Source organism: Rhincodon typus, chromosome 13 (genome assembly GCF_021869965.1).
Source record: "Rhincodon typus isolate 14 chromosome 13, sRhiTyp1.1, whole genome shotgun sequence".
NCBI classification, from domain to species: Eukaryota; Metazoa; Chordata; class Chondrichthyes; order Orectolobiformes; family Rhincodontidae; genus Rhincodon; species Rhincodon typus.
This window is the reverse complement of record NC_063344.1, coordinates 58,013,917-58,040,287: the sequence shown is the minus strand read 5'-3', so window position 1 is coordinate 58,040,287 and position 26,371 is coordinate 58,013,917. Positions and strand designations below refer to the sequence as shown.

At 39.5% G+C, this 26,371-nt stretch overlaps 1 protein-coding gene across 1 annotated transcript in view; it reads right to left on the bottom strand.

Moving 5' to 3' along the window:
* Positions 1-26,371, bottom strand: part of epha4b (eph receptor A4b) — a 270,004-nt gene that overhangs the window by 218,886 nt on the left and 24,747 nt on the right. Inside the window, exon 3 of the mRNA XM_048604238.1 lies at positions 8,748-9,408. Coding sequence (XP_048460195.1) covers positions 8,748-9,408 — 661 coding nt within the window. The remainder of the gene's footprint in view (positions 1-8,747; positions 9,409-26,371) is intronic.

Genomic DNA, 26,371 nt, shown 5'->3' with positions numbered 1-26,371 from the left:
TTCTGATGAAGGGTCTAGGCCCGAAACGTCAGCCTTTCTGCTCCTATGATGCTGCTTGGCCTGCTGTGTTCATCGAGCTCTGCACCTAGAATTGGAATAGCGTTGCTTAAGCTAAACACTACAATTATAACCAGACTAATGCTGTCTTTTGGAATTGGAAATGCACTCTATTTTTAGTAAACAGGCCCCTGCTGCTCAACAACTTCACACCTTATTGCATTCAAACAGAGGTGTCAATCAAACACAAAGCTTGCTTTAATAGCTCTAAGAAGCTCTTTAGCCCTTGTTATTGAACAGGCCTTTTATATTAAAGCTGCTGCCATGCATCAGAGTCTGAACAAAAAAAATGGGAATCACAGATACTTTAATCACAAAGTCTGCGACCTTTTGTTTACAGCCTAGGGTTTAAAAGCATCGTACTTTTAAACATAAAAGCTTGCATCTCCTGGGAGATGTGGGAGAGTTTAAATGCCTGCCTACAGTAAAAACAAAAATGATAGACAGTTATAATGGACATGTAATTAACAGCTCGATTTAATGTGGTTGTCAGCGGTTCTCCATACTAAATCATTATAAGATATATGGCCCAAAATAAGACAATAATGCAAGTCATTGACAAAGATTTGTCATCACAGTTACTATTCTGCAGAACACAGGTATTTTTGATGGAAAGTAAGCTGGCATTAAGCTTGGCAGTGGACTGCAGGTCCCCTGTGATCTTTACAAGAATCCTACGTTTGCAGCATTTAAACAGTAAGACGTTGAATCTTTTGTCACACAGTTCCATTTTTCAGGATAACATTGCCTCAAGGATTTGCTCATGAAGATCATCACATTACATATTGTATAAATTCCAGTAAATGCTACCATTATTGCTCATCCCATCCAGCCCATTTATAAGACAGTAAGACCCCTTAATGCTTTACTGAATAGTGGCAGAAGATGACAATGGAATTTGAATCCTATAACTGAGCCAAAGACAACCTGAGGCATTTCTGCTTGACACTGAAACCCATACAGTATGTTGAACAGAATTCATAAGCAGGGAAGCTGCTCTACTTTGCTATCACAATTGAATTAAAATTTCAACAAGTTCAAAATATCTAAACCCTCACACATAGGTTATTTTGCATTATAATGCAGTACTGATAGGAAGCCACATCAGATCCACATCCCCTTTATAAGGAGGGGGATGGGGCATAACAGGAGTGTAGTTTGGTTACAATTTATAAAGCACTGATGAGGCCCCATCCAGGGTAATACATACTGTATTAGTCTCTTTGTTTAAAGAAGAATATACTTGCATTTGGAGGCATTCAGAGAAGGTGTGGTCTCAAGAAGAAAGGTTGAACTGCATGAGCCTAAACTCGTTGGCATTTTGAGGAATTAAGGGGAATCTTTATGAAACACACAAGATTCTGAGGAGGCCTTACAGTATCGATGCTGATGGAAAGGGGGAAATCTAGAACTAGGGGAAACAGTGCAAAAACAAGGTGGCCCCCAAGAGATGAGGAGAATGTTCTTCTCTCAGAGCATCATTAATCTTTCAATTTTGCATCTACCGGGGAGTTAAGGTTGTTATGAAGTGAGGGAGAAGAACAAGCAGAGAATGGTGTAAAGCCACATTAGATCTTCCATGATCCTGATGAAATTCAAGTAACTATTTCCACTATTTCTCATGATCTGTTGAAATTCACTCATGCTGTCAGTTGACTGACCTCATGCAGCGCCACGGAGGCTCAGTGGTTAGCACCAGGGATCTGGGTTCTATTCCGAACCTTGGGCAACTGTCTGTGTGGACTTTGCACATTCTCCCTGTGTCTGCGTGGGTTTCCTCCAGGTGTTCTGGTTTCCTCCCACAGTCCAAAGATGTGCAGGTTAGGTGGATTGGCCATGCTTAAAGTCCCATAGTGTTGAGGTATGTGCAGATTGGGTGGGTTACAGGGAATAGGGGGATGGGTCTAGGTGGGATGCTCTTTGGAGGGTCAGTGTGGACTTGTTGGGCCAAAGGCCCTGTCCCCATACTTTAGGGATTCTATGAACCTCCACCATTTCCAAATTAACTGCAAAATGAACAGACTCTTCATTTCCTGGTGAGTTTCTTGACCCGAGTACAAAAAGCAAAATGTTCCTCTTGAACCACTACAGTCCATGCAGCACCTGCAATGCTGTTAGGAGGGGAATTCCAGAATTTTAACAGCGAGAGAGAGAGGGTGAAGGTACATTGAAACATCTCCAAGTCAGAATGGTGAGTGGCTTGGAAGGGTGCATGAAGGTGGTGGTGTTCCCGACGTATCTGCTGTCCTTGTCTGTCTAGATTGTAGAGGTCTCAAATTGGAAGGTTCTGCAGTATCCTAGGTGAGCCCTTGTCCTTCAAACACACTCCACGTAGGAATTCCTTTTAAAATCAGTGAAACCTCAATCACACCATTATCTTCAATATTCTAGAGAATATAAACTATATTATCTTATCTTGTAATCTAACCCTTTAGAGTCTTTCTAGTAAATATGGCCTTCCAAGGCTGAAACCTGCACAAGGTTGGGCACCTGTGTAAAGAAATAGGCAGGTAGAAACAGCAAGAAGCAAAACCTAGGGCATGTGCTCCCAGTCTGACACATGGGGTGGCAAAGGAGTAACTAACCAGCAAACAAATTCAGAACAGAGATGTGGAGAACAGTACCACAACCAAGCCTGGTGAACGATCCAATTTCTTCTAATTCAGAAAATCCAGACGTTCATTCAAGTCATAATTCATTCTATAAATATTCACTATTCAGTGAGTCGATCTAATGGAAAATTTCAAATAGGGCTCACCAGGATAAGATGCTCGAATAAATAGGGCTGGTATTTCCACAATTTTCTCAGTTCAAGTTCCAATATAGTGGCCAGCAAAGGCAGCAGAATTAAGCAAGAATTTTGTTTGAACAAGACTGAGTTTGTTTTTCATCCTAGAATTAAAAACATGGACAGTTGCCAAACAAACAGACTGATACCATCACTGCAGGTATCTCTGTCTCCATATTTTGGAAAGTTGAGTATGAAAAAAAAGGCCTATTTGATAATGGCAAACTATGTGGAATGATTTTCTGATTGGCCTGGAGAGGAACTTACAGGTTGTGACGTTCCCAAGCATCTGCTGCCCTCGTCCTGCTAGGTGGAAGTGGTTGCAGGTTTGGAAGGTCCTAAGGATCTTTGGCGAGTTTCTGCAGTGCATCTTGTTCAAACTGCTGCTACTAAGCATTGGTGGTGGAAGGAGTGGGTATTTGTAGATGTGGTGCCAATCAATTAGGTTGCTTTGTCCTGGATGGTGTCAAGCTTCTTGAGTGTTGTTGGAGCTGCACCCATCCAGGCAAGTGGGGAGTATTCCATCACACTTCTGACTTGTCCCTTGTAGATGGTGGACAGGCTTTGGTGAGTCAGAAGGTTGTGATGGTGAAAGTAGTTGGCCTGTGCAATCTAGTGCATGGATATGGGGCACAAACTTCAGCTCAGCTTGAATGAAACACTTCACCTGAAGACAATTCAACCTGAATAGACTGCTCGGAAAGTGGCGTTAAATTTGTGGCAAGCGTTTGGAGGCTGGGGTGATGGCCAAAAATGATGTTGCTTATCCTCCAAAAGTTTAAATGCAGGAAAGTGCAGCTTATCCAAGACATCATTTGAGAGACATTTTATTTTGTTCAGTTCAAGCAAATTCCCTGGTTAATAAACTCAAACTGGAACAGTTAGTTTCTCTATTAGAAGCATTTCAACATTGTCTATAGTTAGATGCAAATAATTAGTTAGAACAAAGCCTGAAACATAAATTAGAATATGTCACTGGACATAAAAGCGAGAGCAATACAATTAAATTCTAGTTTTCATGTGACCAGCAGACAGCTTCGGTTTTTTTTAGTGCATTGCTCTATGTGCACATTGCGCTTTGAATTCAGTTTATTGGCAGCTAAATCTTGGATCCTTTTAAAGTTGAAAACAGTCTAAATGTTTGCGGTATTATTAAGTGTGGTTATTAAATCAGAAGGGTGCATCAGTATTGGAAAGCTGCTTCATTTCTTCAACTTCAAAAACCAGTGTAGGGATCAGACATCATTATTATTACCATTATTACTTTTTCCTTCTTTGAAGGCATTAAATTGTATTGGGGTTTTGGCTGCAGATTGTACAACATCTACCTGATTATTTATCATGTGCAAGTCTGCACTGTGGTACTGTGTGCAGCATTTCAAGTGACCTTGCCCCCACTAGACACACTGGTGCATTTGCCAGTTGTGCTCAGTGGATGATGGAGGAGGACAGCAAAATTTGCAGCTCCCTATCCCAAAATGCTGTAAGAAATCCCAAGACTTTGTCTCAGCCACCCATCAACATTACCATCATATGTAGGAAAGTCCACAGTTTGATCACAGGCCTGTGCTGAGTTTTAACTAATCCTAGCTCAAGACAGACTTAAGGGGAAGTTGGATTTCAGGGGTAGAGAAATAGAAAGTTATATCAATGACATCAGATGAAGGTGGAAGGAGGACTGTGCGGGTCATAAACTCAACTGCTAACCAAATGGGTAGAATGATGTGTTCTGTGTCCTGTAAATTTCAATGTAATTCAATGATAGGGCTGTTAAAAATGACCACAGTGAACCCATTGTGGCAAAAAAGCCACACAATGTTCCACACCCACAACCCAACATTTTCTCATTTCCACCCAGCCTGCCTCGGAAATTAGCAATCTCCTCACATCTTCCCAATCTGGCCCACATCCCACGGACCCTCTGAAAATGGGGTGTGAAGGCAGACTATTTTAAAGGTTGGATCCACAGAGTTCTCCCACCTCTGCACACATGACCCAGGAATGAAAATTGGTCCCACGATGTAGGAGCAGCTCAGTGGTTGAAGTCAACTGTACATTCAGTGACAATACACGAGTTGTCCATGGGGGGAATAAAGACAGTGATATATTTTGACTAACTGAAGACACGGCTCCAGAGGAAGAAATTGCCAGTTCTCTTCCATACAGGCATTTCAAATGTGACAAAATAATTGACTGTGCAAATCATTCCATTCATACATATTTCTTGATCAACACTCTACAGCGCTGCTCATCACAAAAGTAATTGACTTATCTTTAATTCACACTAACATGCAACCTGATCTCATTCACCAGAGGTCTTGTCTCCTATCCACGTGTATAACCCACTCATTGGAAGTCAGAGCTTTAAACAACAGTTGTTCCAAAGGTTTTCTCAATGTTATTGTTAGAAAACCAACTGTAAAGTACAACACTGATTCCTATTCTCTTTTTTGTTGTGTCCTATGAATTGTTGATTGAATTTTTGACCACCCCAAGTTCTCTTTAGTTTGAGAAGAAAGCTATCTCCATTCATGCCTTCAGTGAATTCAATATGATACATTATGAATATGTTGCTAATGCATAAATCACTCCTCAACCATCAATGACACATAGTGTCAGGGATTGATCCATTATAACTGCGTAACCTGCAGGATCACAATCACCTCATTCATCCAACCTTCAACAACCTTAAGTCACTCGTAGTAACGTCCCCAGCACGTGTTTGAAAGACGACATCAACTTGCACTTGGAAGATCCACTCTTCTCAGAATCTCTCTCTAAAACCTAAAAAGTAATTACTCGTCTAAGAATCTCTCTCTAAAATCTGAAAAAAAACTCATTCTTCACAAAAAGACTAACACATTCAAAATAGGTACCTGATGGAATCTAACACTTAAGATGCAATCCCGTTAGACCCTTGAAGACCAATTTTGAGGCAGGAGCAGTAGGAAAACTGGAAAAGTCAACCTCAGGTTCAGACTGACACCTTCCCAACTCCAGGCATCTTGCTGGATGTGGGCAAGCAAAACAAAGCTGCCTCCATCCTGGCAACAGCTAGTCAATAATGGCCAATTCTGTGGATAATTAGGGGAGACAAGGGCAGGGAGAAACACCACTGGGATATTCCTGCAGGGGACAGGGGGCCCCTTGCTGGGCATCAAGCCTGCTGAGATGCTGGTTGAGGTGGTCTTCAGATGGCAGACTGGGTGGCGAATTCAAAGTTGAATTTCTAACTGTTTAATTTTTCCTCAACTGAGGTGTCTGCAATTCCTAACTGAGGAGGTTTAGTTAATCCTTTGAAGAATTGTTTTTTTTAAAATCAGATAGATATGTCCTATGCCTTATCAGTGATGACTTAAGCACAATGAAACTCGAGACTAGTTGTTAGTGCTGCTAAATCAGATCATTAGCAAGAATCAAGAACTAGCTGCAAGCCCTCCCTGGTACAATTCTTAATTGATTCAAAATAATTATTTCTACTTACTCGAATTGGATTCTGTTGTATTTCCATCTGGACAATCTGAGTTTGCATTGGCTGGTGACCCTATTATTGTTGTTTCTATAAACTCAATTTATTATATACTTTATTTCCGTTGTTCTGTCACAAATAACTTTCATTTTCTCTGCCTCCTCTTTCTCCATTTTTTTTCTTTTTTAGATACGTGTTAAACTCCTTTAGAAAGTCATTATTATTGCAAACCATAATTATAATAATTCCTACAATAAACATGACTATAATTCAAGTATCTTTTCCAGATGTTTCTCTCATTTTGCTATTACTGCTTAAATGTAGGATTTACCTTTAATTCCAGATTCAGAAATACACAGTCTGTGGGCAAGTCAATTTATTACAATTTCAGTTGTACTTATTCCAACTGCTGTCCTTCATCTCATATCCAAGGAAGATTCAGAAAACTATAACAATGCCTTCACTCTTGTCATGTAACAGATGAAATCTATACTCTTGTTATCTGCCTTATTAAAGTCCTCCTTATAGTGATAGGCAAGGAACCTCTATAGCAGGTTTATTTAAATGAACACAATTCATCTGTGATTCCCGCCATTGTTTAAATGTCATCCTGAGGTCTACTTGGCACACAGGAGAAAGTTGCTTGTGCTGCTAAATATCCATCTGGTTCTCTGAAGGATATCTGACTTTGCTTTGCTTTATACAACTGTTACAACCAAAGAAAACCCTTGAAGGTGTCTGAAGAAATTATCTGATAGGCTTCTTCAGTGTCCCTTTTATTTACATTGATGTCCACAATGTCAGGTGAACCAAATAAAAAGACACAGATACTTTAACTCCTCTTCATGCATGGTATAAAATGATAAAATCAAAAATTGTAGGTAGTAATGCTAGATTGTTTGAATTCAATATTTTGAATTGATTTTGATTCAAAGTATGCACACTTGGTGGTGGAGGTTTCTCACATTTTTTTGTCATGCTTTCCAAGATAATTCTTTCTCCCTCAGTTCCATTAATAATTACTCTTCAATTCTTTACTCCATATTGTTTAATAATTGAACTGTTTTGTGGTTAAGAATTGGAGAATAATTATTAAAGGAACAGAGAAAGAAAGAAGTATCGACATCAGAGATCAGCCAAGATCGAACTGAATGGTGGAGGAGTCTCAGGGGAATAAATGGCCTGCTCTTGATCTCATGACGCCTCCCCCTCAGTGTCAGACCAGATGACAATGGTTACATGAATGAATAATTGGTCTGTGAGTTAAGCTGTTGGTCGTGCAATATTCCGAGGGTGGAAAATTTCAAAGAATATTCTTCCTCTGGCACAAGTTGTAGACTAGGAGTTTGCTATTTTTGTTAGAATGCATGGTGGGTAGCAGGGGTCTGGAGACATTACAATTTTGTGTGTCTCTAAGTCTCAGAATCTGTCTATTCATGCAGGCAATGATTCAGTTTCACCCAGTTGTTAAGCAACAGGTAATAGGCCACTAAAACAATGACTCCTCACTTGACAAACTGTTCTAAGGCATAACAACAAATCTGCAAGAGCCAGTTGAAATCATATGTGTGCAGCAGGAGCTGGGGATTAGATATACACACACAGTTTACACTTCAGGAAGAGACATCATCTATGTGGGACTGAGACCATCAACCACTACTAATCCCAGATTCTGCAGTTGTTCGATAGCTCTTACACAGCTGAGTTTCAAAATACAACTTCAAAGACTATCACACCTTCCCCCTTACTAAATCTTTTTTTGTTAAAATGGCTTGCTTTCTGGAAAGGCACCTGAACACAGGAAGTTACACTTTTTAAATTAAGTTTGACTATACATCATTTGATATTTAAAACAAAAAACTTATGGTGGGGTGAAAATTAAAATCATAGAACAGCTGGATATGGCCAAGTGTCAACTCAAAAGTTGTCTTTTAACCATTGCAATACACTTGAGAACATGCTTAAAAAGAGCAACACATTTTAGAGGATTTCCTTAAACTTGATCAGGAAGGAGTAGCATCAGTATTAGTAATCTTGTAGGAAAAGTAATGCTCGTTTTGTTAGGAACTTCAAGGTGAATCTGCTCAAAATGAAAATTAATGTTTGCAATGTTTGAGATGTTCATCTTTGCAGCTGCACTGGAGGAAGAAAAGACATCCACTAATCTTCCGGCGTGAAGTGATTCTGTGACTTTCTCATAAAAAATGAGCATTTCAATGCATGTTTACCATCCAGTAAAGCACCAATTGTCAAAGTTACTACATTTCTGTTGCCATACATAGCTTGCATTTTATATAATGCCTCTATCACAGTTAAACTCCACAGGGCACAAGAAACATTTGGCAGAAACAAGAATTCTGTCTGTCCAGGGTGGACCGTGCCTGTTGTATTCCATCAAGCACACCAACCAAATTAGAAGTAAAAGGTACTTACGTTGGCAGGTATCCTTCTTTTCCTCATATCCTGGTTTGCAGACACATCGTCCAATAGGCACCAACCATCCTCCATCAGCACTGCAGTGCATCTTAGGCACATCATACTCCTCAGAATTATTGACACAGGAGCCTCGGACTTCCACCAGGGAGGAGTCTCCCTCAGTCACCTTGTCGGGAAACTCTGCCAGGTTACGAATTGTTAAAGGGCACTTTTTGTAGTAGACCCGCACTGATACCAAAGCGATACAGGCACCCACATCTTGAAAGGCGAGGTAAAAGCCTTTCTTTGTCAGTGATCCAATATCTCGCACCTCAGTGTTTAACTTCATCACTCTATCACCAACATCCACCTGGGTGAAGCTCTCATCAGCAGCAATTGTGTCAATCTTTATGTATTGAGTCTCCTTAATATACCACAAATTGTTATTGTTAGACTCATAATAATACATGTTAAAGGTCTCCTTGCATGTTCCTGGAACACCTGGAAGACTGTTGCAGTCTCTGAGCGTAAACTTGATCTCAATATAAATACGATGGGCTCCGTCCCGGGGAATCCAACTAGTCCGCAACCAATTATTCTGATAGGCTTCCATGACATTACAGACCTGGTATGTTCGCATCGGAGTGTTCCTTTCATCCATAACACTGATTTCTTCCCACTGCAATCAAGAATGCACAGCGGTAAGTAAGGTCTGAGAGTACGACAAGTACCAAACAAGTGTACAGAACCTCTTATCTTTTGCAACACGCCACAGTCTTCTTGTTAGAGAGATATTTCTGACAAAGCAAAATATTATTTGGTACATCATAGGAAGTCTGTGCAATGTATGTTCCTGCTTGATCCATATCAAATACATTAGATATTTTCATGTCTTACCTTAACTAATGAATCTTTATGTAAGTCAAGTCTAACAATGTAAACCAATTTTAGGCAAGGCTTGTTTTAGTCTTTGTTGGTAGCATTGTGTTGGTGGTGAATAAATTATCAGAATATTGCCTGAAGTCACTATATGTTGCACTGAAATAGAAACGATCTCCTGACTCTGATTTTTAAAATCCTCCATAACTTCTGTATATAGGATAATCCAATTGTTCATGCTTAAAGAGGGCAATTTCGACTGCTCATAGAAAAATGCCAAGAAAAATGACTAACAACGTAGTGGTGGCGTAGGTTTTCTGCTGGGCTTATGCACCACATGAAAATATCCAGCATAAGTGCACATATTTCAATCGTATGCACATGTTATTCAACATGTTTTCAATTATTTGCATCCTAGCAATGTAAATACAACCATATCCCATTGCAACTAAAAAGCTTTCCACATCCAGAATGTTTCTGGCATAAATTTGGTGAAATGATCTTGGAAACAGTGTATTCTATAGAATCAGCCACCTGAGTGCACAGACAATTAAAACCGATTATTAAATCTATTTGCAAGTACAGTATCTACAGATGAAAGTCTGGTGGACTGTTCTAATGGACGTGCTCTGAAAGCTCAAGCTATTTAAGGTTATCACCACCTCCAACTCAGCCTTTCAACCAAGGTCAAGTGAATGTTTGAGCTGTGAGTTTTTCAGATGTTTTGACTTCATTTTTGATGCTGGTTAAGGATTTAGCAGCAAACATGTAGTGACACTTGGTGTTTGCATACCAAGAGTTTAAAAAGAACTTAATGCAGCCACACAAAAATGGTGGCCATCAAATGAGTGTTATTTTGAGTACGTTATCACGGTATCCTTGCAGAATGATCTATTTTTCGCCTTCAGATGAAGTAGAAGATAGCTTGGGGAATAGGTCAGATTTGCACCATGTACAGCAACACCAAGTGCATCTCATACTACTGTTGCAAAAGATGGGTGAATCGGCGCTGAATGCTCTAAGTGGTTGGACCATGCTCATCACATGACCCTCAAGGAAAGGTCTGTGCAAAAAAAAATCTTTAATTTCAAATGTAACAGGAAGTGATCAGTACATAACATCCTTAAGGATTAATGGACAGTGAAAATAATTGATCTTGTTGATTAGCTCACCAAACAAATCATCAAAGTCATTTGGAAGAATGCTTCATCACCAGAACACATAAACAATAACCAAGACATATCTTGACTGGTGGTGTTGAGAAGGGTCCTCCCCAACACATCGTTCCTATATGCCCAATGTCTCACAATGGCTGTAGTGGGAAAGAGATAGTTATACACTCCTTGTCAAAATAGCCTTTGCAAGAAAGGTCTGGGGAAAAGTGCAGTGATTTCTGTCAAGGTTCTTCTCAAGCAGTTGTACAACACAGGACTCTGAACCAAGGTCTGTTCTTAGGGATGTACACTGAGGCAAACATAAACTGTGCATGGAGGACCATCATCTTCGGGAAAGGAGGCCATTCTCAATTACCAGTAAACAAGCAGATCTAATGCCTCAACCTCAATGAACTAACTAATGTAGGTCATTTGTTAATGAAATACATTTTAAAAATGTTATTTACTACAACATTTTAGCTATTCCTCAGTAATTTCAAGCTTTGCTAACATCTTTATCCAAACTGCATGACAAGAGTTTTAAGGTTTGAGATTCTTCCAGGCATGGGAACCCTCATAACCAGTCCAAAAGCTTTACATTTAAGATTGTTCCTGCGCTGGCCAATATTCAATAATGTAATGCATACCCCAGAAATGTAAAAACCAATTTGAACTAGTTATCTATAGTTTTTGTGTGGGGCCTCTTCAAACCCTTTCAAGCTAATCGGAGGTAACAATTATGAAGCGCTGGAAATGAATATAAAGAGCAGCAATTATGATCAAAGATTTTTATTTCTATAAGTTGAATCAAACATACTACGAAATACATGACAGGAAAGTTACTCAGACACAGAAAACACTGAAACAACCCAGCAAAGCTGGCAGCATCTGTGGAGAGAGTAAAAGTGTTAATGCTTCAAGTCTGGTACAACTCTTCTTCAGAACTAAAGTATTCTCTCACCATCCTCCGCATATAGTTATGCTTAATAAAGTCTGTTGCTGTTCACTCACAAGAGGACAAACCTCTCACTACTACCATGTTGAGACATCATCAGGATTGTAAACTGAAAGAAAGGTTAGCCACCTACTAGGACTGTACAAATGGACGTGGTTGCTGGGGAAGAGAACATTTGGATGAGTTAGGTAATGCTAATTCCAGTCACAGAGAAGACTCATTGAGATAATTAACTGTAGGGTTCCTCAGTTTATAATTTAAAGGTTTCTTTTTATGCCCAATTTCAAATGAAGGCTTTCTGAAATGTTAATTTTTCTTTTACCCTTCAATTTTATGGGCTTATTGTGCAGTTCTGTTTCCAAAACTCTTCCGTTTTCTTCCCTAACCAAGAACTAATTCACAAATCTTGCAAACACACACTATAATCACTGCATGAGTCATGTACATTTTTTTTAAAAAGGGATGAAGTAAGACAAACCTCAAGATGAGCCTGTATTATAAAACTTTGGAAAGTGTATATTCTCATTCTTGTGTTCAAATGCCTCCATGGTCATGGCCCATTTATCCCTGTAACCTCATTTAGCCCCAGCAATGTTCCAAAACTATGTATCCTCCAAATTTGGCCTCATCTTCCTTCCGTCTCTTACCTACTGCACTCACCCCTCCACCAATGGCTGCCATGGCTCCAGTTTTAAGCCCAAAACCCTACAATTTTCTTCCCAAACTTCTCCTCCTCACCTCTGCTTTAAGGTGGTCTTTGAAATCGACTTCATTCTTCAGGTTATTGATCACCTGACCTGACGTCACCTTTAAAATCTCACCGGACATTTCTGCTAAGTGGTTTACAGGAGGTATTCTAGGATTTATCATTAGGCAGGTCAAATTCCCTGCAACCAGGTATTCTTTCACAGACATTATTTATTTGCAATTTCTTGAAAAAAACAAATCCTTCCCTTTGTTGAGATGCTCTTGACCTTATTTTGGTCTATGCTCAAACTAGCTGGCCATCAGATTCCCTGGGTGTGGTGGAAACATTGAGTTATTCCATTGAAACCTTTCAACTGAATAGTTGACAATTTCCAGTAAAGGATGTGGAGGGTACAAATTTTCTTTTGAGAAAAATCATTTTTAAAATGATGTCAAGGCTGTCCACTCACAACAGTCATTTGTTTAGCATCAATAGTGTGACCTTGAAGCAGAATATTAGAATATCAATTTAGTATGGACTGCGCACTCTCACAGCTCAAAGCTGACAGCAATTTATTACCTTCTGAAATGTGGGCCGACTTGGTAGAAACTTCCCTTCACCTGTCAAATTGCTAGCAGCTATTTTAGGAAAATACATGATTAACACATTACTCTGGAGACTCCGGCTAGTGAGAATTGTGTTTGGTCAGTAAGTATTGAGGATTATGAGTGTTAATTAACTTTTTTTCCTTAAGAACAAGAATTCTTCTTGGAATTAAGAGTGTTTTTTTCCTTAAATTAAAGAGCAATTAATAAGGGCTGGAGACAAACTTGGGAGTGTTAAGGTCTGGCCAATGAACCTTCCAACTTTCCAGTGTATATGCAGAGGCAACCAGAACAGCTGATCAGCAAATTTAAAACAGTGTATGAGAGGTGAAGGCCAAATGGTATTATCTGTAGATAAATCATGAAGGGCATGGATAGGGTGAATATCTTTTTACCTAGGCTGGGGGTTTTCCAAAACTAGAGGGCATAGGTTTAAGGTGAGAGGGGAAAGGTTTAAAAGGGACGTAAGGGGTACTTTTTTCACACAAAGGGTGGTGCTTGTATGGAATGAGATGCCAGAGGAAATACTGGAGGCTGGTACAATTACAACATTTAAAAAGACATCTGGCTGGGTATATAAATAGGTTTGGACAGATATAGGCCAAATGGGATGAGGTCAGACTGGGATATCTAGTTGGCTTGGGCGTGTTGGACTGAAGAGTCTGTTTCTGTGGTTTACGACTCTACTAACCCTGAGACCTAGATCCTGTAATGCTCCAGGGACTCAGTTTCAAATCTGGAATTATGAGTGAAGCCACTGCCGATTGTCAGGAAATAGCCATCTGGTTCACTAATGTCCTTTAGGGAAAGAAACTTATTTACCTGGTCCAGCCCACAGGTGACTCTGGACCCACAGCAACCTGGTTGACTCTTAAATGCCCCATAATTAGGGTTAGGCAATAAATGCAGGCCTAGCCAGTGACACCCAAATCCCGTGAATAAGTATATCAAAGAGAAGCTGACAACACAAGTACTGCCCCCATTAGTCTGTGACATATGAAAGCAAACAGTTATGACATGAACGTTGTCATAACTCACTGGAGGGGTGGGGGGGTTGCATGCTGGAAATCAACCTCTGCTCTTCTTGGAGCTGTCACAAAAGTTAAAAGTCACAAAAGGATTTTAAAACGTATACAAAATTTCTCAACTTACTCATCTTCTTGACCTAGGTTATAGAAAACATGCCCAGATTCTATAAATTCATAAAAACTATTCATTACAAGTAAATAGTTTCTTGCTACATGCAAGAAGCTACAAGCCATCAGCATGTAACACTATTTAAAACTCTAATCCCCTTATACTCTCTCTGTTACACCCCCCACACACACACACCCACACACCTCTCCACACCAACACCCTACAGGGAAATCATAAGCATGAATGTTATATACAGAGGGAAAACTGAGAAAGCAGTGCTTGTTATTCACAAGTTTTTGTGCCAGTCAAAACACTTTCTCAGGCTTCCTTTTTCTGGATGCTTCCACTGGTTTACAAAAGGCACAGGGTGGCTGGTTCAATGATTAAATGTCATTTAGACTTATTGACTCAAAGTCACAGCTTATAGCAACTGCTGGGGAAAAAAACACAGACCGGCTTCCTTTACTTGCTTTTACTGCAGAGAACAGAGGGGACTCTCGATGCTACCCACAGCGTCAAGCTCTTTAGCTTTTTGAGAACCAATCACATTATTGTTGGCAGGCAGAAGACCACTGTCATTGGTAACTGGTCACTAGTATGCAAACCAATCTATTGCATGCTGCTGACCTCAGCTCCACTTGAACACAACGTTTGGTTCCAGTTCGTCTGCAACCACTGCTAATAACTGACAGCTGTGCAAAGTGTTCACAATGAGTATTAAATCACTTGCTTTCAAAGTATGCAACAATCTTGATATTTCCTGGTTATAAAGCACTTCTTTACTCATTTCAGTCCATAATTAAGAAAACTCAAAATTAAAACAACATGGTCTGGTGCATTTGTTGGGGAGAAGTATTTGTTCGCATGCCTCCTTCCAAAAATATTCAATATTTTTAATTTAAACAACAAATCATGGTTAATTTTAAATTTCTGTGTTTCACAAATAACTTTTGTTTAAAAAAAAGATTATCAACAAAATTACATTGAGATGTTGATCATGCATTTTTTAAATTTAGGCAAGTCCAGCTATTTGCTTCTAAACTCTTGGAGTAAACTGGGGAGATGTTATACTGCTAGTATATTTGCGGCTCCATGGATTGTTCTTTTATAGTTGTTCTGCATCCTATGACGATAGAGTAAAAGGATATTCCACTGATTGGGCTAGAAACAGAAAAGCCATTTGAAAAGCACAAATACATGGATGGACTGGATGGACCAAATGGCCTATTTCTATGCTGTAAATTCAATATAAATGTATATCTTGCATGCCCATCACACACTACATTGGACTATATGTCTGGTAAAGATAAAATGCTAAAATTGTTTGTTTAAAAACCTCTGCATCAAGCATGAGGAGTGTTAATGATGCTTTGCAATCAAATCTTGCACATTTTTGCCCTATCAGAGCTTTTGTGATAGCAAAAGGGGGAACAAAAACACAAAAACTGTTCCAACAATAACAAAGAAGCAGCTTGTATTCTCTTTGTTGTGCAAAAAATAGCTGCAAGGAAACTCCCTGACAAACAAGCCACACACAGTAAGAGAGACATACTCATCCTTTCGCTGCAGACCCTACAATTATGATTTAATTGAAGTCCATAACACCAGGCTGGCACTATTGTAAAAGCACATCGTAGGTTATCTTCAACAGTGACTTACTTTTTCAAGTTATTTTTTGTTTTAGTTTAAGGGATTCTCTGATGTTAATTTACCTTCCTGTCAGACCAATGCAATCCCAATCTTGGCAGAAAACTGGTTGGTCCCCTGCTTTAGCAAAAATGTACTATTTCTTAGAGCTGGAACGGAGTGTAGTGGGGTGTTGGTGTTAAATTCAGAATCAAACATTGCACTAATCTTGAATATTTATCTCAGCAGGTCTGGCAGCATCTGTGAAGAAAAATCAGAGTTAATGTTTCGGGTCCAGTTACCGAACGTTAACTCCGATTTTTCTTCACAGATGCTGCCAGACCTGCTGAGCTTTTCCAGCAACATTTACGTTTTTTTTCTGATTTACAGCATCCACAGTTCTTTTGGTTTTTATTAGTTATCCCATCACGCGGGAGATATCTCCTAAGGCAGGAGCAAGGACACGAGTGGTCATCTCCTGAAACTAATCTATAATTTAGTTGCCACAAGCCCAGCATGATAACTAGTTGACTCAGACAATCAACATATCACATAATGGTACAGATGAAGGCTCTGCAAATTATAAAGATAATATTTACGTTCAGATTTTTTTGTAGATGGTTGATAACATGATTCCAAGATTACACAAGGCAGACTCCCAATCTTTAAATGGTTTAAAGAAAATAGGCCACTTGCCCATTGAATTAAACATTAATATGGAAGTGAAATACTGAAGCTACTGGGAATCTGAAACAAAATGCAGGTCAGGCAGTATTTGTGAAGGAAAGCAGAGTTAACACTTCAGGTCAATGATCTTTTGTCAGAACATTATTTATTAAATATGGGTGTCAATTTCTTGTGTTTGTAATGTGATCTAAGTACTTTGTGTATGACGGGTGCAATACAACAATCAGTTTTCTGAACATACAATGCTCCAAGAGTTCAATTTAGTTTCATTTTGGAAAAGTCCAACCTTTTACTTCTTCCACCCAGTTTCCCATTAGAAGCAGCTGAACAATGTGTTTGCTGTGATCTGTTGAAACAACTGATGTAAATGATGCATTTCTTTTTCTTCAGTAAGACTGTATTCCACTGATTTTATGGTCACACTCAATGCCAAGGTCACACTCACTAGCTGAATGTTATATGCAGAATGTTGGATGTAAAGCCACTACTTAATATATGTCTTTAAAAACCAGAAAGTGAACATTGTCTCACCAGCAAATAAATACCAGGAATTAACGGATTCAGAGATTTTTAGGTCAATCTTAGATGTTATTAATTTAATCACTGGGACGAGAAAGAAATTCACATTATGAAGTCTGGATTTAAAGCTGATACAATTAGACAGATTCACAAAGGTTGTTTTTGATATTAACAGCATCATAAGGATGGTACTAATTACACATCGATTGTAATTCAACATGTCACTTTAAACAATGACAGAGTTACATTGATACTTAAAACCAGAACCACAGTGAACTCCCAACTGTGCTTTTTCAGGTCTGCCATTATGCCTACATTAATACAGGTAAACCGGTTTACCTATTGCCATGCTCAGTACCCTGTGACACAGATATTCATCACGGATGGTGCTCTGCCAAATTAATGACATCTTTAAAAGGGCAATCAGTGCCAAAATCAGGCTATACATTGCCTGGTTTTAAATTTACTTATTTCTTTTTCCAAAAAGCTCATCCTATTACACTTCACAGGGTTAAGGTTACACAGTGAAGGCCAGTTGGGCAGTAATGCTAAACAGGCAGTTTCGTATCAATGTCCTGTTACATGCCCAATTTGATATTCCATTCTAATGAAACCATTTGCACTGAATATTGGACAGGAGGTTCAACTGGCAGATATTACATGCTGTTCATTTTTCGCTATCATCCAAGGTACATTTATACCTTTTCTTGTCAAGATAGGTAGTCGTAAAGATTCATTCATTCTTTATTCAGTATAGTAAGTGGGAGTTGATTTATGGTTTTTGAATCTTGACTACATTAGGAGGAAATGCTGCTTTTTTGAATCAGAACATGTCAAATGAGATATATTTACAGACACATGGTGGCACAATCATTATTTTAAAACAATGGTATTGCCCATGGCTTGTCTGCAGCAGGGAATGATCTACAGACCTATCAGGAGTCCTGCAGAGAAGCTATTGGTAACAGATTTTTTTTTAAATTGCATTACAAGCGAAGCAGGACTAAATATTCTCTCAGGAATGCCGATGCATAGTTCAAGGACAGAATGGAGACATACTCCAACACAGAGATGAAAGTGCTGAACATACACTGTAGTTGGTTATGATTAAACCAACAAGTAAAACACTAGTTCTCAAAAATGCCAGTTTTTTTTTATATACGGTACGACAAGACATTGGGATCTGTCAGTAGTAGCAGATAAGTCCAATATATTGTTTAAAAATATAGGTGGTAACCAACAAGGGTCTACTTTCAATCTATGATCAGCCTCAAAGGATTTCTTTTAGTGGCTGAAGAATATTTGAGGAGATCTTAGTGCTCACTTGAGCATTTTCACAACCATGAAACTTATATCATGGATTCCTTGAGGCCAAGGAAAGGCAAGTGTGAAGCAACTAAAACCTCACGACATTTAAGCAAAGTTCCACTCTAAATATCACTGAAATCACTGAAGTAGGCTGAATCCTAGGCTGCAATCTTAATATTGTTCCATTTTATAAACAGAAGAAGAATGTGTTAGTCAATGAACAGTGGGGAAAGAAAGGGGAGGTATAAAATTAAGCAAATACAAAGTGGGAGGCAACTGCATACTGGTATTATCGTTAGACTAGAAATCCAGAGACCCAGATAATATTCCAGGGAGCGGGATTTGAATCCAAGGAATTTGAATATAATAAAGAAAAACACTGGAATTAAAATATGACTGTGAAATCATTTTCAGAAAAAAAACAATATTCTTGTCCTTCAGGGGAAGGACCTGGTCTCATCTAAATGTGACTCCAGGTCCACATCAAAGGAAGCAGGAAAGAACTTAAACAAGGAATTAGGAGGGTAGAAAGGAGCCATAGAATGTCCCTGGCAAGTAGGATTAAGAAGAATCTCAAGGCATTTTTTGCACATCTATTAGGAGCAGAAGGGTAGCTTGGGAAAGGGTAGGTCCTCTCAAAGACAAAGGAGGAAATTTATGCATGAAGCTAGAGGAAGTGGGTGAGGTCGTTAATGGCTACTTCACATTGGTATTCACTAAGGAAAGGACATTAATAATGTTTTGATCTATATATTGATTTTCTAGGGCATTTTGTGATTTAAAAGGTGGTGTTGGGTGTTTTGAAAAACATTAGGGTAGATAAGTCCCCAGGGTCTGAGGGAGAACTCTGTTGGGGCCTTGAAATATTGACAATACCTTAAATCATATTACAGAGTCATACAGAACAGAAACAGACCCTTTGATCCAACTCTTCCGTGCCGACCAAACACCCCAAATGACCTGGTCCCATTTGCCAGCATTTGGTCCATATCCCTCTAAACCCTTCCTGTTCATATACCCATCCAGATGCCTTTTAAAAGTTGTAATTGTACAAGCCTCCACCACTTCGTCTGGCAGCTTGTTCCATGCATGCACCACCTTCTGCGTGAAAACGTTACCCTTCAGGTCCTTTTTAAATCTTTCCCCACTCACTTTAAACCTATGCCCTCTATTTTTGAACTCGTCCCACCCCTGGGAAAAAGACCTTGGCTATTCACCCCATCCATGCCCCTCATGACTTGATTAATCGCGAAAATGTCACACCTCAACCTCTGACAATCCAGGGAAAATAGTCCCAGCCTATTCAGCCTCTCCCTATAACTCAAACCTTCCAGTCCCGGCAACATCCTTGTAAATCTTTTCTGCACCCTCTCAAGTTTAACAACATCTTTCCAATAGAAGGGCAACCAGAATTGTACGCAGTGTTCTAAAAGTAGGCTTACTAATGTCCTGTACAGGTGCAACATGACATGCCAACTTCAATACTCAATGCTCTGACCAATGAAGGCAAGTGTGCCAAATGCTTTTTTCACCACCCTGTTTACCTGTAACTCCATTTTCAAGGAACTTTGCAACTCATCCCTTGGTCTCTTTGTTCAGCAACACTCCCCAGGGGCCTACCATTAACTGTACAAGTCCTGCCTTGATTTGCCTTACCAAAATGCAAAACCTCACATTTGTCTAAATTAAACTCAATCTGCCAGTCCTTGGCCACTTACCAACTATACCTCTTATATTCACATCTAAATGATTTATACCAATCACGAAAAGCAGTGGACCCAGCATGTAATCTAATCTTACTCAGCAGTCTACCATGCGGAACCTTGTCAAATGCTTTCCTGAAGTCCATATAAACAACATTTACTACTCTGCCTTCATCAATCTTTTTTGTCACCTCTTCAAAAAACCAATTTAGTTAGTTAGACATGATTTACCATCACAAAGCCATGTTGACTATCCCTAATCAATCCTTGCCTTTCCAAATGCATGTAAATCCTGTCCCTCAGAATTCCCTCCATCAACTTGCCCATCACTGACGTAACATTCACAGGTCTATGGTTCCCTGGCTTTTTCTTATAGCCTTTCTTAAATAGTGGCACCATGTTAGCCAACCTCCAGTCTTCCAGCAGCTCACCAGTGGCTCACCAATACAAATATCTCAGTGAGGGGCCCATCAATCTCTTCCCTAGCTTCCCGCAAAGTCCTGGGAAACACATATTGTGTGACACTATCACTGTGCTAAATGGGACAGACTGCAACAGATTGAACAACTCAAGAATGGATATCCCTGAGACACTGTGTACCATGAGCAGCTGCAGAATTGTACACTCTTTCATTGCTATCAAGTCAGGGGATTAACCTTGGTCAATGAAGAGTTCAGGAGAACATGCCAGGGACAGCACCAAGCATACCTATAAGAGTCAGCAAGCTGAAGCTACACAAAGAATTATGTCTGTGCCAAACAACATAAACAACAAGTGATAGTTGGGCAACTCCCCAAACAATGGCTTGCATCTAAACCCTGCAATCCTGCCACATCCTGACATGAACGATAGTGGACAATTAAATAACCCACTGAATGAAAATGCTCAACATATATCTCCATCCTCAAAAATACAGGAACATAGGACATCAGTGGAAAAGGATAGGCTAAAGCATTTTTAACAACCTTCAGCCAAAATGCCAAGTGAATGTTCTACCTCTGCAATCTCCAGAGGTCCCAGAATCACAAAAGGTTGTCTTCAGCCACTAAACTGGAAATTGCTGGAGAAACTCAACAGGTCTAGTAGCATCTGTGGAGAGAAAGCAGGGTTGATGTTTCAGGTCCAGTGACCCTGAAAAATTACAAGGGAATTTTACTGAGCTATCTAGCTTTTCCCACACCATTACACTGTCCAATCTAAATGAACGCAGTTTCATTCTTTTGCTATTTTACAACCAAATCAGCCCATGCTTACACTTTTCTAAACTACAGCGACCAAACTTGAGTCTATTTGGGCAATTAAAGCATTTTACATGGGGATTTATCCCTGTCATCATCCTCTACATCATTCCCAACAGTGTTAATATCCCCCAAAATATTAAGGGATCAAAAGTAGGAATAATATTCTAACTAAGACATTAGCCAAGGTCTTGTACATTGACAAAATTTAGCACTTGTGTGAGCTTTATCCATTTGTCTAACACAGCCATAAATGTGAAAGAAAGGAATATAAATGTCCTATGTTGCACTCACCATCTAACTAGCCACGTGCTATATAACTAGAAATGTACCAAATTTGCAAAGAGCAGATCTATAGAGCACAACTGCAGCAATCATCTGAAAAATGAAGGCATTGCAAAAATGAAAATGACTTGCATTTATCTTGCACATTTGAAGAGGAGCTGTTGTATACAGTGGGATGCACAGCAAATTACCACAAACTGCAATTTCAGCATTTGTTTTTATGATGTTAATTTGAGGGATAAACAATGGTCAGGTGACTGCTCTTCTTCAAAAATGATACCATGGGATACTTTTTCACATCCACCTGAAAAGAAGTATGGGGCCTTTAACATCCAAACACAGCACCTCTGAACGTAAAGCATTTCCACAACATTTTGCACTGAAGCATTAGCCGAGATTTGCTCCTGACCTTCCAACTCAAAAGGCAAGAGCACTAGCAATTGAGCCACAGCTGACAGTTTCAATAAACAATCCGTGCAGAAATCGGTTGATTGGTTCTTAATTTTGGATTATGGTGAACTCAGATCATTCTTATCAATGTACAGTACAGTATGGATGTTAACAGTGGTTGAGATACTTAGTAACTGGCTTTCAATATTTTGCAGACTAGCCAAAGTGAGAAGCAGTAAAAAGAAAAGTTTATTCATTCAGCACACTCAAAAATCAACATGCAGCTAGATTTTGTTTATAAGTAACACTGAACAATCCAAATCCCGACACTTCCTCCAACCCCCTGCTGCTTAATTGTCTTACTGCCAGACAGGCTCTGTTTCTGACTTATTGAAAATAGACAAAGCAAAAGGGGAACATTGTTAGAATTGCACTTTAGTTCTGGATGCTGAAGGGAGAAGCCGAGACTGAAAACTGCAGTGGCAGCTCAATACTATTGTGTAACTGGTGCTGCACTTGTCAACCTTTGATGCCTACTCAGTAAATGATTATTTATCATCACTATGTCTGTAGATACACTGCAACAATACCCTTCAGTGGAAGCAAGCCAAGCATGTTGCCTTTGAACTTGGAGGCTGATTACAGCAAAGATTTTTTTTATATATTGAACTAGTCTGCGTTTTTAAGACAGAAAGCAAAAGAGAAATGATTGATCCCGCCTTCACTATCTCTTGTAGATGCAGTGAAGGGCTTTTTATCTCAAGCAGGGTATTTGCACCTGATAAAGCAAAACTTGAATTAGCTCCTGTAATGTAAGAATTATACATGGGGAACATAGTACTGAAAGAGTCAACAGACATTTGTTACTGCTCCAGGTAGATACAAGTACTGCAACTAGTCAGTTACAAACGACTGTGAGATTCCCTCAGCATGTCACGCTGCAATTGGCCACAGTAAGATAAAGACTGAGACCTTCATACCATCAGGTCACATGATGATGCTATGTGTGTCTTTCAAAGGTATACTGCATACTAGCTGTGAGACATAAAACAGTTTATACTAAGCTAACTACTTTGCCTCTGAAGTAAGTTGCACAAAAATTCTGACCCGATGATAGTTGGCACATGGTTGAAGATGAAGCACTGATGTCAGTAAAGGGCGTAATCATCATTTAGGCCTGTGCAAGACGCCATTTCAATAACTTCAACCGATACTTTGGATTAAACAGAAACTTTTCTTTTGAACTCTTTTTACACACAATTTCCGAAGTGTATTTTCTTTTTTTAAAAATGTTTATTCACAGGATGATGGCATCATTAACTATACCAAAGTTATAAGTAAAACTGAACAATCCAAATCCAAATGCTTCCTCGAACCCTTATCCTAATTGCCCAAGATGACAGTTAAGAGTCAAACACAATGCTGTGGGTCTGATGTCACATGTAGGCCAGACCAGGTAAGAATGGAAGTTTCCTTCTCTAAAGCACATGACTGAACCAGATGGATTTTTCCCGCAACACTTCATAATGGATTCATGGCCATCACTAGACTTTTAATTCTAGAAGTTTATTGAATTCAAATTCTATCATCTGCCATGGCTGGATTTGAACCTGGGTCCCCAGAACATTACTTGGGTCTCTGGATTAACAGACCAGTGATAATACCACTAGCTCATCATCTCCCTTCTACTCAATGAGTAAAAATGGGAATGGTCTCAATGAATACATGCTAGGAATAAGTGTTATTTAATTAACCCAAGATAAAACAACGTGTTGTAAAAATCCCAGGCAGGACTGATTTCTGAAGTGTGGACAAATACAATACCCTCTTCATTCGCAGTTTTGTGCTGTTGTGTTGTAATACGACATGATCCTAAGATCATTATGTATAAAGGATAATGATGCAAAAGGGGATTAAGTTATATTCTTCTCTCACCCATACCAAACAAGGTATTGGCCACTGGAAACTGCACCACCATAATTTCTGCATGTTGAGTTTCAATTTAACAGTTAATTGCCATTGAGATGGATCCCAGACTATATCAAAGCTGTCCTGCAGCCTGGACTGTTGTCACATTGTGCATGAGAATGTAAAGTCACAAACCAGTGTAATGCAAAGAACATCAGAGTTTGCTTCCTTAACTGAGATTAACTGAGGTGATAATTGGACAGTAGAATAGTTTTCAGAACCCCTGTACTAGCAAAAGAACAAATGACTAGTGTTTATATTGTTACTTTCAGGATGTAAGGAAATTCCAAAGACAAATGGGTACATTTGAAGTGTGGATGGTGTAATGTAGGCTTCCACCTGACTTCTAGGCAAAATATTGCATAATACCTCACCCACACAACTCTGCCTGCTGCAATGCAGCACTCCCTTGGTAGTATACTGCTGTGTCAGCCTGGAACGTTGCCTTGAGACTCAAATATGCTGGAGTAGGACTTGAAAAAATCTCCGACTCAAAAATGGCAAGAGTACACATACTAAGCCAAAGTGAATACTGGACAGATCTGTCACTCCACACATCTACAAACTGACTGAAAGTGTCCGTGTCTAGATGTGCAGTGAGTCAAATTGGGCTCAGCTATGAGAGTCTCCCTAAGTGAATAGCTTGCTAACATTCACTGTCCATCTCACACAACAGCAAAGATCACTTGGTCAATCTACCAAAAAGGAAAAACAAAATAATCACAATGTTTGCTTCAGCAGTCTCTTGAAACTTACAGTAATGCAATGAAGCAATACAGGAGTGTCCTGTATAAACCTCCAGGTGAAAGGAAACAATGGAAGTTGAAATTTTGAGTCTATCAAAAGGTTACAATTGTGCAAAGTGGCTGAAGCTGATTGAGAACACAGCTACATTTGTCTGTGTATGTACCAGTCCCAGGAGACGTGGGAGTTAATTAATTTCCAATTTTTAAAAGCTTCTTGGTGCCCCAGAATAATCCACCTGTATTCTTTTGGGAATGGAAAGGGAGGGAAGCTAAAGAAAAGGTTTTTTTTTCGGAGGGATCATTTCTCTATGTTCTGGAAGAAGGATTTATCCCACTGCATAAATACTGGGATGGAAGACTGGAATTAAAGTAAATTGTGAAAATTACAAATTACTCTTTACAACCTGTTATGACCAGGTGAAAGAAGGGTAATTTAGCTCCCTTGTTTTTAAACTCCATCTCAGTTGGTTGCAACAATGATTTTTATTTCTTTTAGCATGAGTAAAGTGGTGGAAAGTATGAGTTAGAGTTCAGTGGCCAACTCCAAGGTTCTTTTGAGTGAACGGAGGATGAATTTCAATAATAACTAATTAAACCATGAGAAAAAATGACAAAACACTACAGCAAACACCCAGATACACAGGTCAAAGTTTTAATATAAAGCACTGTTTAGTTTAGACGGTGACCGGCGGGGGGGGAGTGGTGGGGAAGAAAAGAAAAGGCTACAAAATCTAAAAGTTCCTAGAGTCTGGGAGGCAAGAGATTTTGACCCGAGACCACAGCTGTTTAAATTGGTGACTGGTATCTTCAGCAGGAGTGAACTTTGTAGAAATTCTTGAGTTCTCAGTAAGTGGTTTGTTTCTTCAATGTGCTTTTTCACCAGGTATTGTTTTCAAGATGGACAGGAGGAAACAGGAGATGGGACACAAAAACTTGTAAATCATGGCATTTGCTGACAGAATGGGAGGTTGGTGTAGCCTCAGTTTATGAGTTAGACGCTCAGCTTCCAAGTTGAAGGAAGGCTCATAAACTTTGATTAAGCAGAGTAGCCATCAGCTGTATAAATGTCATTTTTGCTTCTTCTCCGACGACAAATTGAAATTGAATTTATAGCCCTTTTTGGTGTGTCAGATTCCTTTTAAGTATAATTCCCGAGTGGCCAGGAGAATAGAAAAAGGTCATATCTCTTTACATTAATTGTAATGTGGCTGTTTTGGTGGTGCCAGGGGTCTCACTTTCATCTTGAAGCGATGAAGTTGTGGGAGTCAAGAACAACTTCAGAGGCCTGTACTCAAGGGTTACCAAATCCTGTGAAGCACTGAAAGAACGTTGCACTGTCAGAGGCACCCTCTTTCAGATCAATAACACATGGTTAATCTGCAGTCCTCCAAGTCCTGGACTCAAGCTTCAAATCATAAACAGATAATCTTGTCACTTATTTCAGTGCTACTTGTGGGAACATGTTGTGTGCAACTGAATGGCCACGTTTGCTCAACTACAACAGAGGTTTTAACTCGAGAGATACTACGGTCATAAAGGAAAGTGCCACGATAAGGCTCACTGCAGTTGCTCCTAGGCTGGCCTGATTATGCTATGAAGAGAGTTTGGATAAACTGGGTCTGTACTCTCCCATATTTCAAAGAATGGGAGGTGACCTCATTGAAACAAAATACCTGAAGAGGTACGCAGGGCAGTGGCAAGAAAGGAGTTTTCCCCTCGCAGGGGAGTCTAGTACCAGCTGTATAGTTGAAAAA